Here is an 18317-nt window from a genome sequence, read left to right on the forward strand (position 1 = left end):
ATGCATGACTAACATATAAAACCAAAGACAGAAGTTGCATCTTCTTGCCTTTTGAGTAGAGGAGGCTAACAATACAATGATTCATATTTTTCTTTGTATTTTTCATCTTTCCAGTGCAGCTATGACTTCAAGATGTATTCCAAGAGGGAACTTTGATCTGCCAGTTTTCATGACTAGTGGAGACTTCACAATAGGAGGAATTTTTCCTTTACATTACAGAGTAGAGCTTCCACCAACAGACTATATGAAGAAACCTTTAACAGCAATGTGTCGAGGGTAAGGATATGTCTTATCAATTATATTTTTCCCCAAACTGTTTATTAAATCTATTATCTCATTTACATTATGAAAACCCCATCTAATGTATTACAATACTTTCTAAAAGGCGACTTCATAAATGTTCTTTAGGATTTTTAATGAAATAATTGTTTTGTTTTTAATTCAGGTTTGATCCAATGGCTTTTCACTGGGCTCTCACAATGGGACTGGCCGTAGAAGAGATAAACAATCGAAAAGACCTCTTACCAGAACACACTCTTGCCTATAGAATCTTTGACTCTTGTGCAACTCCTGTAATGGCTCAGAAAGCAGTCCTGGCAGCGCTGAATGGACAGGACGTTGTTCAAAGTTTCATGTGCTCTGGAGCTAGCCCCTTATTAGGATTAATTGGGGAGTCTGGATCCTCACAATCAATTGTTGTCTCCAGAACTTTGGAGCCTTTCAGAATACCAATGGTATTATATTTACCTATGGTATATTAATAAGTGTGCATATACACACACACACACACACACACACATATACATACATACATACAACTATATATAACTTAGGTTTTTTTATGAATTTATTATTATTATAGATAAGCTATTTCTCCACCTGCTCTTGTCTAAGTGATCGAAAGCAGTTCCCGACATTTTTCAGAGTGGTTCCAAGTGATGACTACCAGGTCAAAGCGATTGCACAGCTCCTAAAGAGATTTGACTGGACATGGATTGGTGTTGTGACTGAAGACCATGATTATGGCAGGTTTGCTTTACAAGGCTTAAAGCGAGAAATTGAAAATACAAAAATTTGTTTGGCTTATCATGAAATGATTCCAAAAGACTATACCCAGGAACGAGTCTTGAAGATACTTAAAGTTATGAAGGAATCAACAGCCAAGGTGGTTGTTGTTTTTTCAGGGGAAGGGGAATTTTACCCTTTTTTGACAGAGTTTGTGGCTCAGAATATTACAGGAATTCAGTGGATTGCAAGTGAGGCTTGGGTTACAGCATCAATGTTAGCAGAGACATATTCATTTTTAGATGGCACAATTGGCTTTGCAATCCGTCAAGGACACGTCCCAGGTCTTCAGGATTACATCAGGACCGTCACTCCAGAAAGGTACCCTTCTATTCCTCAGGTTCAGGAACTGTGGGAGGCTTTGTATGGTTGTTCTCCATCCACATCCACCTTGAGCAGTCATTTACCCTCATGCACAGGAAAAGAAATTCTCAGAAAAGAATACTCTGCCTACATGAACACATCCAGCCCTCGTGTGACCTACAATGTTTACAAAGCGGTGTATGCCTTTGCTCATTCTCTTCATAATCTTATTGAATGTAGAAATGGACATGGGCCATTTGAGAATTTATCATGTGCGAACCTCAACAATGTGTTTCCATGGCAGGTAAAAGTACTTGAGGATTTGATGATAACTTGTGTTTAAGTAGATTAGTTATTATATTGCACATGAACTGTCTAGATGTGGATATTTGTTTTAATCATCTCCATTTTTCCCTCTGCTGTCTTCAGCTTCAACATTATTTACAGGAAATATCCTTCTCTATTTCTGGAGAGGAAGTTAATTTTGATATCAAGGGAGATGCAATACCATCTTATGATTTAATAAACTGGCAAAGAAGTGCAAGTGGAGATATGCAGTTTATTAAAGTGGGCCTCTATGATGGTGCTCAGCATTCTGGCAAAGAACTAGTGATTGAGAAGCAGGCTATTGCATGGTCTAACCAACAGACTAAGGCAAGGTGTTGACTGCACACTACACTGCCATCTGTTGTTCTAATAATATAACTGTCACTATACAGTATGTGCTCATTAAGCCTTTATACATTTGATAAAAAGATGTGCTGTTTCATTATGCTAAAACTGACAATGCATCTGGTATTGCATTCTGTTATTTGGAGACTCATATTCTTGGGAAGAGGTTATAATAAAAATAATTTTAATTTAGGTACCTGTTTCTGTATGCAGTAACGGCTGCACTCCAGGATACAGGAAGGCTGTCCGACATGGGCAGTCTCTGTGTTGTTTTGATTGTGTTCCATGTGACATTGGCAAGATCAGTAATCAGACAGGTCAGAGCTCTGTGATGCATGTTTTCCTATTGACAAAAATTATATAAAGACACCATTTATTCATGCTGTCATATTTAATTCCAATGCACTTCATATGGTTTTCTTTCTTTTTTTTCTTTGAAAGATTCAGTAGATTGTCTGTCTTGCCCTGAAGACTATTGGTCCAATGTAAATAGAACAGAGTGCATCCAGAAAGTGATTGAATTTCTCTCCCATGATGCGATGGGAATGACCTTGACTGTGATAGCTGTAGCAGGAGCCTTTCTGACCATCACTGTGCTGGGGATATTTCTGTACAACAAAGGAACCCCTATAGTCCGTGTGAATAACTCTGAACTCAGTTTCTTCATCTTGGTATCACTGACTTTTTGTTTTCTGTGTGCTTTGATATTTATCGGGGAACCCACATCCTGGTCCTGTATGCTTCGGCACACTGCATTCAGCATCACCTTCTCACTTTGCATCTCTTGCATCTTGGGAAAGACTTTAGTGGTGCTGGCTGCTTTCACAGCGACCCGACCTGGAAACAATATAATGAAATGGTTGGGCCCTACACAGCAGAGAATCATCATTTTCTGCTGCACTCTCGTTCAGGTGCTCATATGTACAGTCTGGCTTGTAGTATCCCCACCATTTCCCTATAGAAACACTAAATATCAACAGTCCAAGATCATTCTGGATTGCAGTGTGGGCTCTGATCTGGCTTTTTGGTGTGTGCTGGGATATATCGGTCTTTTAGCTTGTGTCTGCTTTTTTCTGGCTTTTCTGGCCCGGAAATTACCAGGTAATTTTAATGAGGCCAAATACATCACCTTCAGCATGATTATATTTTGCACTGTATGGCTAGCTTTTGTGCCTGCATATGTCAGTTCGCCTGGTAAGTTTACAACTGCTGTGGAGATTTTTGCTATACTAGCTTCTAGTTTCGGCCTGCTTTTCTGCTTGTTTGCTCCAAAATGTTACATTATTTTAGTGAAGCCAGAGAAAAACACCAAGCAACATTTAATTGGAAAAGTCACAAAATGAATAGTGTTTGTACAGATTTTCAAAAAAATTAAAAATGATAAAAATGCTATAAACATGAAATCCAAATATTATCTTCAACTATGAACTTTTAAATATTTTAGGGACAGAGTCAATATCCTATGCATTTATTTTTTATTTTTGTAGTATTCAATTTGTTTTTCAAGTTTCATGATTCCAACAAGCTTGTCAGAAATGTTTACGTAAAATAACAATAGACAATGAAGATGTTAACTGATCTCTAGGTTATGTAACCTACACTGTAGCCACTGGTTTTTGCAATAAAAAATAAAGTCTAAATAAAAAAAGTAACAACAAAATAAACAAAATAAAGACTGTCTATACATTCACTGTCCATTTTAATTCATATGAAATGGACCCAACAACAGAAACCAAATAGTATGAGTGAAAGTATAATACATGCAGACCTTTACCCCTCACACCTACAAGTTTAATATTTTTTATATGGTTAAGTTACAGGTTCATACTAGTCTTTTTTTTAATCTGCCCCCAAGTTATTATTTGATTTAGATGGTTTGTAATCACATTTTTTGGGATTGTTGCTTGTTCAGCAGAATACATTAACAGTTAGACCCTCCTTTAATGTAAATTTGCACAGGATAACAATGTGTGTGTGACTGTGTGTGCATATAATCCGCAGGTCGGGCGGGTTGGGTAATAAAAAAATACGTTATGATTAATTGTGGCTGGATGTAGCAGGACATGGCAGTTGGCCAGCGAAAAAGCAGAGAGTGGGCTTTGCAGAATGGGAAGATGGGACGTGAAAAATAGTGGATAAAGTGCAAGAGTATCCTACTGTTCAAAGTTTTAGTTAGAGGAGTCATCAGACGAAAATCTGCTCTAGTTCTGGAAGAAACAAGATCGCTTATTTACACGACTACAGCTCCTTGTGGGGATAATCTTGTTCATTCCTACAACAAGTGATGCGAGCGTTATCATCCGAATTCAGGCACAGTAGATGCTGTTTTTTGCACAGTGTACAGAAAAGGGCCAAGTAAATTGGCACCCTTTTTGTTATCTTGTTCCTGTATTCGTAAAAGCTAAAATGTCTTATTTTTACTTTCTGTATTTGAAAATGAAGAAAAAGTTGTCTAAAGACACTTTTGTTTTTATGAATAAATTTTCATTTAAAAACGTTTAAGATTAACATTATTTTACTATCTGAGCTGCGCAGATTATAGCTCACTGAATCTGCTGTTAATATCCACGGTGACCTATCATCATGCCTAAAACAAAGAATTAAATTATTAAAGTGACAATCGGGCACGGGTCGGGTGCGGATATATTTATACAGTTGAAGTCAGAATTATAAGCCCCCCTTTGATTTTTTTTTACATTTCCTAAATGATGTTTAACAGAGCAAGAGAATTTTTAAAGTATGTCTGATAATGTTTTTTTTTTAGTATTATTATTCTGGAGAAACTCTTATTCATATTATTTTGGCTAGAATAAAAGCATTTTTTTTTTTAAGTACAAAATTATTAGCCCGTTTAAGCTATATATTTTTTCAATAGTCTACAGCAGTGGTTCCAAACCTTTTTTTTTTTTTAACCTGAGACCCCCTTTTCCCCTGGAAAATATTGTAAGGCCCCCCTGCACATTTAATGATATAATCGCTCATATATGTTTGCAGTTATGATGACAAAAAAATTGGTTTTCAAACAAACGGTTTGTTTATCACTATATCTAGATATGTTTATGCACAAATAAAAGCCTAATGTATCCCAGAGATGGGTTGCAACTGGAAGGGTATAATAAAGGGACTAAGCCGAAAAAAATGAATGAATGAATAAAAGCCTAATGTAAATTATAAAAGCAAAACATCAGTAGGCCATTTGTAACTGAAAAACATAAGCCTTTGGCCTTTAAATTGACTCTATTTGAAATTCGATGACAAAAATATCAGTATTTACACAAGTTTATAAGGGAAAAAATAATATAGGCTATTACAATTAGAGTGAGGATTTCTGCGAGGCGAATTCGTAAGACTCTGTTTTTTTTTGTGGAGGAAGGATTATAAATTTGTCCATTTTTGGTCAGCCAGGTCAGGGATCCTCAACCATTTTATCACCACGCACCAGTCAACGTTTGCAATTTTACTGGGGGGGGGGGATGAGTGCTTTGTAGGTTGCTATGCGACCATCAACCGTTTTCTCAGAGAATGACAAACTGACAAAACATTGCTGTCACTTTCTGATACAAGTTTAATTTATGAAGAAAAGTACAAAGGACTGCAGTGTTTGTGTGTTCAGTGTTTGACTGCGAAAATTAGTCTTACCGAAATGTGAATATTCCATACAAGCTGAAGCTGATTGATCAATTTTTGTCACGTGACATGCAGTGTGCTTGTGGCCCGGAGTTCATTGGTGCGAGTGCATCACGCCGCTTGTGCGCATAAGCCGCGCACCTCCATTGGAAAAATAAACTTGTGCAGACTCTAGAAATACGCAATATACAAATAGCACCTTAAAGGCTGTGATCATTTGCAATCTCCATCAGTTGATCTTCTTGCACAGCCATGGTGGATTCACCTGATTTGTTGACAAGTGGGTTGCGGATCTGTTCCTTGGCAGTACCCAGGTCGTTCACTGGGTCTTTTTCCCTTTGCAAAGAAACTTTCCTAAGACGTCTGTTTCTTACTCATTTTGCTGCTTGTGGGTTAAATTTGATCGCTAAAGTGACCAAGATGTAAGCAAGAGTACGGTCATTTTTCAAAATAAAAGACTTTTCAAAATAAAAGATCGTTCAGACTCAGATAATAAGTAAAACGCAAATAATTAATGATTTCTTGCGGCCCGGAACCAATTGATCCAAGGACCGATGGTTAAGGACTACTGAGCTAGGGGATAAAATGAAGGCAACATGATCATTCTCCTAATTGTTCACTGCTAAGATTTTTAAAAATATGACGCGACCCCCCACAAACCTCGCTTAGGCCCCCTTGTGGGCCGCGACCCCCTGTTGGGAACCGCTGGTCAACAGAACAAACCATCATCATACATTAACTTGTCTATTTACCCTAACCTGCCTAGTTAACCTAATTAACCTAGTTAAGCCTTTAAATGTATCTTTAAGCTGTATAGAAGTGTCTTGAAAAATATCTAGCAAAATATTAATAGTTGTCATCATGGCAAAGATAAAATAAATCAGTTATTAGAGATGAGTTATTAAAACTATCCACTGCAAAAAAAAAAAAAAAAAAAAAAACGTTTCCCAATTTCTAAAATTATGTTTAGAAATGTGTTGAAAAAAAATCTTCTCTTCGTCAAACAGAAATTGGGAAAAAAAATTTAAATAAGGGCAAATAATTCAGGGGGGCTAATAATTTTGACATCAACTATATATATCAGATAAAACTATATCTGATATATAGGGCTGCAGGTGGATGATTAGTATAAAGCTGCGAATTCGGGTGTCATTTCAGCTGACCCGTGCATCTCTACATACATACACACATATATATATATATATATATTAGCCCTTCTGTGATTTTTTTTTCTTTTTTATATATCTTAAGTGAAGTTTATTTGGCTGGAAAATTTTTTTTTTTTTACACTTTTTAAATTTTAAGGTAAATTTTATTAGACTCTTTAAGGATTATTTTAAGAATTAAAACAAACCAGAGTTATCAAATAACTTACCTAATTCTCCTAACCTGCCTAGTTTACATTATAACCAAGTAAACTCTTTAAATTACACTTTAAGCAATAATCTTCAATCCATTAAACAACACTTGGGAAATATTTAAAAAGAATTTATATTTCACAGGAGGGCTAATAAATGTAGCTTCAGCTATATATTTTATATATAACACTCATTATGTCAACAAAGTTTGATGATGGGTTGTATTTAAATGAGGGTTTACATATTCATGCCTGAACTGTTGCATCATAGGTGATATTACTCTCCTCTCAATTTAGCAAATTCTGCAACGCGTGGAACCATACATAATGAGATGAAAATGACTAACCATATAAAACCTTTGGAAATAGAAACAACTTTATCTGTGTGCTTTTGGAGTTAGAGCAATGATTTACATTTTCATGTCGATATTTCATCTTTCCAGTGCGTCTATGGCTTTAATCTGCTCCCCACATGACTTTGATCTGCCAGTTTTCATGACTAGTGGAGACTTCACAATAGGAGGAATTTTTCCTTTACATTACAGAGTAAAGCTTCCACCAACAGACTATATGAAGAAACCTTTAACAGCACAGTGTCGTGGGTAATGACGTTTGTTATTTTTCAGTTGCTTCTCTTCCATTCATCATTTCAGTTGTTTTATAATTAGTATTACAGTTATTGAAATCAATCAATGTTCTAAAACATTTTTTACAAAAGTTATTATGTAACAATTCATTCCCTTATTTTTTATTTATCTAAAATGTAGGTTTGATCCAAGAGCTTTCCGTTGGGCTCTCTCTATGAAGCTTGCTGTGGAGGAGATAAACAATAGAAAAGATCTCCTCAACAATTTTACACTTGCTTACAAAATATTTGACTCTTGCTCTACTCCTGTAACAGCTCAGAAAGCAGTTCTGGCTGTAATGAATGGGCAGGAAGTTGTTCAAAGTTCTATGTGCTCTGGGGCTGGCCCTTTAATAGGATTAATAGGAGAATCTGGATCTTCACAGTCTATTGTTCTCTCCAGAACAGTGCAAGCCTTTCAAATACCTATGGTATATTAATTTTATATTTTATATATATATATATATATATATATATATATATATATATATATATATATATATATATATATATATATATATATATATATATAATAATTAATTAACTTTTTAAAATTTATTTATTAATATTATTATTATTATTATTATAGATAAGCTATTTCTCCACCTGCTCTTGTCTAAGTGATCGAAAGCAGTTCCCGACATTTTTCAGAGTGGTTCCTAGTGATGACTACCAGGTCAAAGCGATTGCACAGCTTTTAAAGAGGTTTGACTGGACATGGATTGGTGTTGTGACTGAAGACCATGATTATGGCAGATTTGCTTTACAAGGCTTAAAGCGAGAAATTGAAAATACAAATATTTGTTTGGCTTATCATGAAATGATTCCAAAAGACTATACCCAGGAACGAGTCTTGAAGATTCTTAAAGTAATGAAGGAATCAACAGCCAAGGTAGTTGTTGTTTTTTCAGTAGAAGGAGAGTTTTATCCTGTTTTAAGAGAGTTTGTGGCTCAAAATATCACTGGAATTCAGTGGATTGCAAGTGAGGCTTGGGTTACAGCATCAATGTTAGCAGAGACATATTCATTTTTAGATGGCACAATTGGCTTTGCAATCCGTCAAGGACACGTCCCAGGTCTTCAGGATTACATCAGGACCGTCACTCCAGAAAAGTACCCTTCTATTCCTCAGGTTCAGGAACTGTGGGAGGCTTTGTATGGTTGTTCTCCATCCACATCCACCTTGAGCAGTCATTTACCCTCATGCACAGGAAAAGAAACTCTCAGAAAAGAATACTCTGCCTACATGAACACATCCAGCCCTCGTGTGACCTACAATGTTTACAAAGCGGTGTATGCCTTTGCTCATTCTCTTCATAATCTTATTGAATGTAGAAATGGACATGGGCCATTTGAGAATTTCTCATGTGCGAACCTCAACAATGTGTTTCCATGGCAGGTAAAAGTGTTTTAGGGTATGGTGGGAACTGCTTATTCAAAATTAAAAGAAACAGAGTTTTACATATAGGCCAATAACAAATATAAATAAATAATAGTAAATAAAACCTTGTAAATAATTTATATGTTACTCCTTTAAATTGCAAACAAAATTGTCCTTATGTTTATCTTGTCTTCTTTTTCAATTTTTATTATTTGAATATTACTCCTTCATTTGTTTGGTTGTTTGTTCTCCAAAGCTGAAGCATTACCTTGAGGATGTTTCCTTCTCAATATCTGGACAAAATGTTAACTTTGATAATAAAGGAGACTCAGTTCCATATTATGATTTAATAAACTGGCAAAGAAGTGCAAGTGGAGATATGCAGTTTGTTAAAGTGGGCCTCTATGATGGTGCTCAGCATTCTGGCAAAGAACTGGTGATTGAGGAGCAGGCCATTACATGGTCTAACCAACAGACTAAGGCAAGGTGTTGACTGTACACTACACTGCCATCTGATATTTCAGTGAAATAACCCCTATTGTCTTGATTTTGTTAGAATTTCTATCTGAACATTTGGTTGTGTATGCTGTGTATCAATAAAGAAAACAATAATTAAACATGTATCTAATTTCTTATTACATGTACTTTTTTATAGGTGCCCGTGTCTGTGTGCAGTTATAGGTGTGCACCAGGATTTAGGACAGCTGCCTGTCGTGGGCAACCTTTGTGCTGCTTTGACTGTGTTCCATGTGAAAGTGGCAAGATCAGTAATCAGACAGGTAGAGTCACCTTGCTTGTAAGCTTCCTTGCTGCATCTTGAATATGCTCTCATTATTGTAATTGTTTGATATCCTCCATGGCCTGTGCAGTGTAAAAATATATTTTTATTTTTTAGATTCAGTAGATTGCCTGCCATGTCCTGAGGACTATTGGTCAAATGCAAATGGTACATCATGTGTACCAAAAGTGATTGAATTTCTCTCCCATGATGCGATGGGAATGACCTTAACTGTCATAGCTGTAATAGGAGCCTTTTTGACCATCACTGTGCTGGTGATTTTTCTGTACAACAAAGGAACCCCTATAGTCCGTGTGAATAACTCTGAACTCAGTTTCTTCATCTTGTTATCACTGACTCTTTGTTTTCTGTGTGCTTTGATATTTATCGGGGAACCCACATCCTGGTCTTGTATGCTTCGGCACACTGCATTCAGCATCACCTTCTCGCTTTGCATCTCTTGCATCTTGGGAAAGACTTTAGTGGTGCTGGCTGCTTTCACAGCGACCCGACCTGGAAACAATATAATGAAATGGTTGGGCCCTACACAGCAGAGAATCATCATTTTCTGCTGCACTCTCGTTCAGGTGCTCATATGTACAGTCTGGCTTGTAGTATCCCCACCATTTCCCTATAGAAACACTAAATATCAACAGTCCAAGATCATTCTGGATTGCAGTGTGGGCTCTGATCTGGCTTTTTGGTGTGTGCTGGGATATATCGGTCTTTTAGCTTGTGTCTGCTTTTTTCTGGCTTTTCTGGCCCGGAAATTACCAGGTAATTTTAATGAGGCCAAATACATCACCTTTAGCATGATTATATTTTGCGCAGTATGGCTAGCTTTTGTACCTGCATATGTCAGCCAGCCTGGTAAGTTTACAACTGCTGTGGAGATTTTTGCTATACTAGCTTCTAGTTTTGGCCTGCTTCTTTGTTTATTTGCCCCCAAATGTTACATTATTTTAATGAAGCCAGAGAAAAACACCAAGCAGCATCTCATGGGAAAAGTTATAACATGATGAATAATATAAATAGCACAGTTTGTCTATTATGGTATGCTATGTTTATTCTGAAGGGATATTTTTAACATAAAAATGTAAGAAAAAGAAAAGGTCTGTATGCATTCTTGTGCACCAAAACAACATTTTATACATCTCATAATGCAAACACAAATGTCCCTTCTTTCTAAGGATTACAGCTCTTAGGTTGTACTACTGTTGTAAAAAGAATACATTAATAAAATATATTTGTGAAAATGAGTATTTTGAATCCTGTTAATGACATCTGACTGTGATGCATAATGAGATGCAAAGGAACCTGTATCTGCTATATATATAACAGGTTGCCCTGCCTACTCTAGTCATGCTGAGCGATGCATTCATTAGAGACAATGACTATCCTGCTTCTGTGGCTACTGGTTTACCATCTCAGTGTACTCAATCCCGCACAAGCTTCCAAATGCCTACTGCAAAATGAATTTGAGCCAGGCCTCATGGCTAATGGAGATTTTGTAATAGGTGGTATTTTTCCTTTACACTATAATCAGGAAATGCCAGACCTCAACTTTACTTACAAACCTGGGCCGGTCAAATGTAATGGGTGAGAGCTTTATGTGTGCACAGTATGTAAATACGTATCGATTTATTCTAAGAATCTTGAAAGGTGTCTTGTTTGAAAACATTTAAACCTGTGTAAAAGTGTTGATGCTTTTTAAGTTTTCTTCTCCGTTTATGTCATCTGCAGGTTTGATACGAGAGCTTTTAGATGGGCCATTACAATGAAACTTGCAGTGGAAGAAATTAACAAGCGAGTTGATCTCCTTCCTAACTACACTTTGGGTTACAAAATCTTTGACTCTTGTGCTTACCCTCTGACAGGACAGAGATCAGCAGTGGCTGTTCTAAATGGGCCAAATGAACTAGAAAGCCCCTTGTGTGCAGATGCTGCTCCACTGCTTGCTGTGATAGGAGAATCTGGGTCAGCTCAGTCTATTGTAGTTTCTAGAATTTTGCAACCTTTTGGGATACCAATGGTGAGTCTAAAGTGAATTGTTTTCATTGTTTATCATTCACTAAATAGCATTTTATAGTGTTTGTGTGCACTTTTTAGTGATAGTAGAACCACTGTTCTCATCATGATAAGTTAATCATGAACACAATCTTATCAATGTTCCGTGAAACCTGTGCAGTGTAATTTAAAACTGAATTATGTTTCCAAAAGCTTTTAGATAATGTTACAAAATGACCTTGATTTCGACAGATCAGTTATTTTTCATCATGTGCCTGTCTGAGTGATAGGAGAGAATTCCCCACATTCTTCAGAGTCATACCTAGTGATGCTTATCAAGTGAAGGCCATTGCCAAACTCCTGCGGCATTTTAACTGGACATGGATCGGAGTGATACGAGGAGATCACGAGTATGGCCGCTTTGCCCTTCAGGGCTTACTGAAGGAGCTGGAGGGTACAGGCATATGTGTTGCTTATCAGAAGATGATCCCTTTGTTATATGATCGTCAGAAGGCGCTGGAAATAATACATGTCATGAGCCACTCCACTGCCCGTGTAGTAGTGGTGTTTTCAGCTGAAGGTGAGCTCACACCTTTCTTGAGAGATTACATGGAACAGAATGTGACAGGCATACAGTGGATCGCAAGTGAGGCTTGGGTTACATCCTCTGTGTTTGCAGGAAGTGAATTTGACCCTTTCCTTGGAGGGACTATTGGATTTGGCATTCGACAGGGTCAAATTCCTAGATTAAAAGAATATCTCACAACTGTGAACCCAGAAAGGTACCCCACAAATCCTCTGGTTTATGAGCTTTGGGGGGCTTTATATGGCTGTTCCCCCTCATGGTCCAACCTGAGTAGTCACTTGCCATCCTGTACAGGGAAGGAGACTGTTAGGCTGCAGTATTCTGCCTATTTAAACACATCCAGTCCTCGCATTTCCTATAATGTCTACAAAGCAGCATATGCCATTGCATATTCCCTGCACAATCTTATTTACTGTACCCCTGGAAAAGGACCATTTAGTAACTCCACATGTGCAAACGCACCTCATATCTACCCGTGGCAGGTACTGAAAATAATGAGTTCTTGAAGGGATAGTTCACCCCAAAATTAAAATGCTATATTTAGTCACCCTTTACTTGTTCCAAACCTGTGTGACTCTCTTTTTCTGTTGAACACAAGATGAGATGTTTTGTAGAAAGCTGTATCCATTGACTTCCATGGTATTTGTTTTTTTTTTTCACTATAGAAGTCTTGGTTACAGGTTTTCAGCTTTCTTCAAATGATCTTCTTTAGCGTTTAACAGAATACAGAAACTCGTAAAGATTTGGATCCACTTGAGGGTGAGTACATAGTGAGTAAACTTTAACCTTAGGGTGAACTAACTCTTAAGTTGCTATTTGTTAAATGACCTCTGTACAAAAAAAAAATAGTTCTTGATTTGATCAATTTATCACAATATTTCAGTTACAACAGTATCTCCAAGAGGTGTCATTCACTATTTCAGGAGAGAAAGTGAACTTTGACATGAAAGGTGATTCTATTCCATCCTATGACCTCATAAACTGGCAGAGGGGCTCAGCAGGAAATATTGAGTTTATTAATGTGGGCATGTTCGATGGTGCACTTGAATCTGGCCAAGAGCTGGTCATCAAGGAGGAGGCTATCATGTGGCCCGGCCATCAGACTGAGGCAAGCTGTTCTCACAGTGTATTACAGTACATGAGATCCCACGTTCTGAAGTTCTGTAGGGTCAATTGGAGGTAAGTGACTTAAATAAAGATGGCAGATTTGTCATCTGGGAAGGAAATAACGAAGGTGAAAATAATCTTTATTTTAATCCAGTAGTCTCTTATTTATTCAAGTAAATTTGAAGCTAGACATTTAGTGACTTAATTAATGCTTTTTAGTTGTAAGGAGCATTATTAATTTACCAATTATTAATATGCATTTCTCTAATGGGTTTACATGATGTTTATTTTTTACTGTCACACATAACAAATATAAATGGCAGCATTTATAATGTAGTCATTGTTAAACATTTCTGTGTTCCTTGGACTTTTTTTCAAACTACTGTTATTATATTTTTTTCTTTAATTTTTCAGCCAAAACTCAAGCATAATAAATGACAATTCATACATTTAAAAGGAAATTAATTAAAAATCATTAATAAATCCATGCAGTGTCTATTTTATTAAATGGTAAACATTATTTTTATCCACATATTTCCAAGAACATAGGGACTTGATACATTTTGTCATTAAAAACAATGTCCTCTGCTGTGACACTATATGCTAATTTTAAATTTGGCAATTCCACTGACAACGTAGATTATTAGTTGAAGATTCCAGATCATGTGACACATATGACTGAAGCCCCTGTGAAGGCCATGACAAGTTTTCGTCTCAGAATTTGTCACGTTGATCTTTTTTAGGCAACACTATACAATTATAAAGGTTTGCTGTCCTTTAGTGTGACGTCCTTGTTTATTGAAAATGTCTGACAAGTCGAACAAAAAAAAAAAATAATAAGTGTGTGTGTGTGTGTGTGTGTGTGTGTCGTTACCTTAGAATTATAAGGTTCTATCTGACATTTTTGTCAAAACTGAGTTATTGACATATTCTTATAAACTTATTTACAGTATGGAATGTTTTTATAAATAAGTTGTTAACATTTTATGACTTTTAATTTTAAAACAAATGCTACACACAAACTGTTATCTGTTAGAATGCAAAAACTTGAAAGCTCAATATCTTAAAATCATTCTTATAATTCCAAGGTGACGATATGTACACACACACACACACACACACACACACAGTTGAAGTCAGAATTATTAGCTCCCTGTTTATTTTTTCCCCAATTTCTGTTTAATGAAGAGAACATTGTTTAAACACATTTCTTAACATAATAGTTTTAATAACTCAATAACTTAATAGAGAAGAAGAAGAGAGTGATATACATATATGATATACATGTTCTCCCAGCGTTCTCGTGGGTTTCCTCCGGGTGCTTCAGTTTCCCCCCACAGTCCAAAGACATGCGGTACAGGTGAATTGGGTAGGCTACGTTGTCCGTAGTGTATGAGTGTGTGTGGATGTTTCACAGAGATGGGTTGTGGCTGGAAGGGCATCTGCTGCGTAAAACGTGCTGGATATATATATATTTTATTTTTTTTCAAAAAATTGTATTTTACACACACAAAAATACTGCTTTTGTATTTATGAACTAACCATATATGTATGGATCTGTTGTTTAAGCAGGTGCTGGTGTCTGTGTGCAGCAACAGCTGTGCTCCGGGATTCAGGAAGGCTGTTCGTCGTGGCCAGCCTCTGTGCTGCTTTGACTGTGTACCATGTGACAGTGGCAAAATCAGTAATGAGACAGGTCAGAGAACTTCAGTAATTTGTATATAAATTTGCAAAAAGTGACCTTCAACTTAATTTTCCCTCTTTCTCTTTAGATTCACTAGATTGTATTGCCTGCTCTGAAGATTACTGGTCAAATGCTGATGGAACAGTGTGCATTCCTAAAGTGGTTGAATTCCTGTCCCATGATGCAATGGGATTAACCCTGACAGTAATAGCTGTAGCAGGAGCCTGCCTCACATTAGCTGTGTTTTCCGTGTTTCTTTATTACAAAAACACTCCTGTAGTACGCATAAATAACTCCGAACTCAGTTTCTTCATCTTGTTATCACTGACTCTTTGTTTTCTGTGTGCTTTGATATTCATCGGGGAACCCACATCTTGGTCCTGTATGCTTCGACACACTGCATTCAGCATCACCTTCTCGCTTTGCATCTCTTGCATCTTGGGAAAGACTTTAGTGGTGCTGGCTGCTTTCACAGCGACCCGACCTGGAAACAATTTAATGAAATGGTTGGGCCCTACACAGCAGAGAATCATCATTTTCTGCTGCACTCTCATTCAGGTGCTCATATGTACAGTCTGGCTTGTAGCATCCCCACCATTTCCCTATAGAAACACTAAATATCAACAGTCCAAGATCATTCTGGATTGCAGTGTGGGCTCTGATCTGGCATTTTGGTGTGTGCTGGGATATATCGGTCTTTTAGCTTGTGTCTGCTTTTTTCTGGCTTTTCTGGCACGGAAATTACCAGGTAATTTTAATGAGGCTAAATACATCACCTTCAGCATGATTATATTTTGCGCAGTATGGCTGGCTTTTGTGCCTGCATATGTCAGTTCACCTGGTAAATTTACAACTGCTGTGGAGATTTTTGCCATTTTAGCCTCTAGTTTTGGCCTGCTTCTTTGTTTATTTACCCCAAAGGTTTATATCATTTTAGTGAAGCCAGAGAAGAACACAAAACAACATCTCATGGGAAAAGACAAGTGATAAAGCTGAACATTAATTAGATCCAGTACAAACATAATGAAAAAATAATAATCATAATACACAACAAAATCCTTAATCCATAATCCAACTGAAAATATCATGAAATAAATAATCAAAACAGAGGAGAAAAATCATGTGTAAAGCAAATCCACCAAAGGCAAGTAAAAATGCATCCATGTGCATTTTTATCTATTTTAATAAAATATTTATAATAATATATATTGAAAATTGTATTTCTTTACACACACACACTGTTTAAATATACCATTATAGGGATTTTTTAAAACCCAAAAATATAGTAACATCAACATCAAACTTATTGTGTCTATATATATATATATATATATATATATATATATATATATATATATATATATATATATATATATATATATATGTGTGTGTATATATATATATGTGTGTGTATATATATATATATATATGTGTGTGTGTGTGTGTGTGTGTGTATGTATGTATGTAGTATCATATGTATTTAGTATATCATATAAATATATAGTAAAATGTTATTTACTCTCTTCATGGCAAAGATAAAATAAATCAGTTATTAGAGATGAGGTATTAAATCTGTTATGTTTAGAAATGTGCTGAAAAAAAATTCTTCTCTCCGTTAAACAGAAAATGGGGAAAAAATAAACGGGGGCTAATAATTCAGGGGGGCTAATAATTCTGACTTCAACTGTATGTATATATACACACACACACACAAATATATATATATATATATATATATATATATATATATATATATATATATATATATATATATATATATATATACAGTATATATAGTGAAGGTTTAATGAGTGTAAACCTTTTCTAGCACACCTGAAAAGGAATATTGTGTTTATTAGAATTTATTTAAATTTGTTTCCATCTCTGAATTTAATCTGGCTCCAATTTCAAGGGATCATTACATTTCAAATGTGCTCCTAATAGAAAAAGATTACATTCATAAATGAAGAATAAATTTAGATATTCGACTAACTCGCTCAGTATGCTGGCCAGTTCCATCAGCTCACGGACACAACCTTGCCAGTTTTTAGATAGAAGGTATAATTGTAAACTAATTTATTTTAGGTAATATTGGGCCACTGCATGTTTGTTCATACGTAAAGAAATGTAGATTTTGCCACTATATTATACATACTAGGTCAGTGATTGTCAGAAATCAGGAGGTCTCATATGATGTGCCTATACTCCATCTTTTGGGCCTGAATTTACAGTATGAGCACTCTTGGTCGTAAGGCTGTGGAAAGATCAGCCTAAACAATCTACTTGATTTAAATGATTTTAGTAGAAAAAAAATCAAATATAACATTTTATTTGTCGTGTAAAGATTTACCATAAACTTGCCAATTTACATAAACAAAAATAAGCCAATTCAGAAGAGTACAACATCAATTACTCAAAGAAAAATCTAAAAGATGAATGCCTGACTGTCTAGAGGTATGTTGCAGCTTATAAGTCATGATGCAGAGCTCAGAGACTCGCACACTGCAATGGGGTACAAGATCCCACAGACACTAACAAGCACAAAGGTGCTTTTCCTTAAGTATTCAAATCACAACAAACAATCATAAATTCAAGACAGTGATCTTTGTCTGGTCATGAGTTGATGTGAAGTTCATTTTCCCTGGAGTGGAGCATCTTGCAATAATCTTATAAAAGCACAGAATCATTTAAAATGATACCAAACATGAATATAGATCCACAAGATACGCCATATTGAAAACTTGGAACTGTGGAATGTGAGTGAGCAGCTTTGGTGGAGAAGATAAAGTCGAGGGCAGGGATGCATGATCAAGATAATTGAACAACTAGTTTCCTGAACTTCTTCTCAGAGTAGAAAGTTTATTGTTTTGTTGCATGACAAATATTGTATTCTTGCCTTGTGAAATTACATAGCAGTTTTCGGGGTCTAATATTATGGAGAGATTAAGCCATCCTTACACTATAATATAATATACTATAATACTATAATATTTAATTTTGGCTGTAATAAAAACACATTCATTCATTCATTTATTTATTTTATTTTCATCTTAGTCCCTTTATTAACCCAGAATCACCACAGCGGAATGAACTTATACAGCATAGGTTTTTATGCGGCAGATGCT

The 18317-nt window shown here is 36.0% G+C and overlaps 3 protein-coding genes across 10 annotated transcripts; all 3 read left to right on the forward strand.

Annotated features, from left to right (window-relative positions):
* Positions 1 to 6579, forward strand: olfcv1 (olfactory receptor C family, v1). 6 transcript variants are annotated; one of them, XM_087293691.1, is made up of 7 exons: positions 47 to 276; positions 446 to 752; positions 863 to 1672; positions 1798 to 2022; positions 2234 to 2357; positions 2482 to 3141; positions 4042 to 6579. In XM_087293691.1, exons 1-7 carry the CDS (start codon positions 77 to 79, stop codon positions 4095 to 4097), a joined length of 2382 nt encoding a protein of 793 aa, XP_087149817.1. In that variant the 5' UTR covers positions 47 to 76; the 3' UTR covers positions 4098 to 6579. The 6 variants fall into 6 exon arrangements, with proteins under 6 accessions (XP_087149816.1, XP_087149815.1, XP_087149819.1 ...); XM_087293692.1 differs by having other exon boundaries at positions 446 to 734; XM_087293690.1 differs by lacking the exon at positions 4042 to 6579 and having other exon boundaries at positions 1 to 276; positions 446 to 734; positions 2488 to 3671.
* Positions 6580 to 7810: 1231 nt separating this feature from the next.
* Positions 7811 to 11023, forward strand: LOC110438105 (extracellular calcium-sensing receptor-like). Of its 2 annotated transcripts, XM_087293697.1 has the most exons (6): positions 7811 to 8080; positions 8239 to 8762; positions 8841 to 9048; positions 9287 to 9488; positions 9687 to 9809; positions 9932 to 11023. In XM_087293697.1, the coding sequence occupies exons 1-6, from the start codon at positions 7826 to 7828 to the stop codon at positions 10825 to 10827; spliced, it is 2208 nt and encodes a 735-aa protein (XP_087149823.1). In that variant the 5' UTR covers positions 7811 to 7825; the 3' UTR covers positions 10828 to 11023. The 2 variants fall into 2 exon arrangements, with proteins under 2 accessions (XP_087149823.1, XP_087149824.1); XM_087293698.1 differs by lacking the exon at positions 9687 to 9809 and having other exon boundaries at positions 8239 to 9048.
* A 143-nt stretch (positions 11024 to 11166) lies between these two features.
* On the forward strand, positions 11167 to 16383 carry olfcv3 (olfactory receptor C family, v3). 2 transcript variants are annotated; one of them, XM_087293696.1, is made up of 7 exons: positions 11167 to 11407; positions 11552 to 11840; positions 12068 to 12395; positions 12495 to 12883; positions 13285 to 13509; positions 15081 to 15204; positions 15281 to 16383. In XM_087293696.1, the coding sequence occupies exons 1-7, from the start codon at positions 11181 to 11183 to the stop codon at positions 16177 to 16179; spliced, it is 2481 nt and encodes an 826-aa protein (XP_087149822.1). In that variant the 5' UTR covers positions 11167 to 11180; the 3' UTR covers positions 16180 to 16383. The 2 variants fall into 2 exon arrangements, with proteins under 2 accessions (XP_087149822.1, XP_087149821.1); XM_087293695.1 differs by having other exon boundaries at positions 11199 to 11407; positions 12068 to 12883.
* Positions 16384 to 18317: the final 1934 nt, after the last annotated feature.

This window comes from Danio rerio, chromosome 18, assembly GCF_052040795.2.
Source record: "Danio rerio strain M-AB ecotype USA chromosome 18, GRCz13ab, whole genome shotgun sequence".
NCBI lineage: Eukaryota > Metazoa > Chordata > Actinopteri > Cypriniformes > Danionidae > Danio > Danio rerio.

What these genes read in the sequence shown, in the direction of transcription:
- olfcv1 (XM_087293689.1), top strand. Translation starts at nt 77, where the DNA reads ATGATTCATATTTTTCTTTGTATTTTTCATCTTTCCAGTGCAGCTATG. An exon ending in TTAACAGCAATGTGTCGAGG is followed by an intron (nt 277 to 445) that starts GTAAGGATATGT and finishes TTTTTAATTCAG; the next exon opens with GTTTGATCCAATGGCTTTTC. An exon ending in GGTCTAACCAACAGACTAAG is followed by an intron (nt 2,023 to 2,233) that starts GCAAGGTGTTGA and finishes ATTTTAATTTAG; the next exon opens with GTACCTGTTTCTGTATGCAG.
- LOC110438105 (XM_087293697.1), top strand. Translation starts at nt 7,826, where the DNA reads ATGAAGCTTGCTGTGGAGGAGATAAACAATAGAAAAGATCTCCTCAAC. An exon ending in GATTGAGGAGCAGGCCATTA is followed by an intron (nt 9,489 to 9,686) that starts CATGGTCTAACC and finishes CTTTTTTATAGG; the next exon opens with TGCCCGTGTCTGTGTGCAGT. An exon ending in CAAGATCAGTAATCAGACAG is followed by an intron (nt 9,810 to 9,931) that starts GTAGAGTCACCT and finishes TTTTAGATTCAG; the next exon opens with TAGATTGCCTGCCATGTCCT.
- olfcv3 (XM_087293695.1), top strand. Translation starts at nt 11,199, where the DNA reads ATGACTATCCTGCTTCTGTGGCTACTGGTTTACCATCTCAGTGTACTC. An exon ending in GGGCCGGTCAAATGTAATGG is followed by an intron (nt 11,408 to 11,551) that starts GTGAGAGCTTTA and finishes TGTCATCTGCAG; the next exon opens with GTTTGATACGAGAGCTTTTA. An exon ending in GGCCCGGCCATCAGACTGAG is followed by an intron (nt 13,510 to 15,080) that starts GCAAGCTGTTCT and finishes TTGTTTAAGCAG; the next exon opens with GTGCTGGTGTCTGTGTGCAG.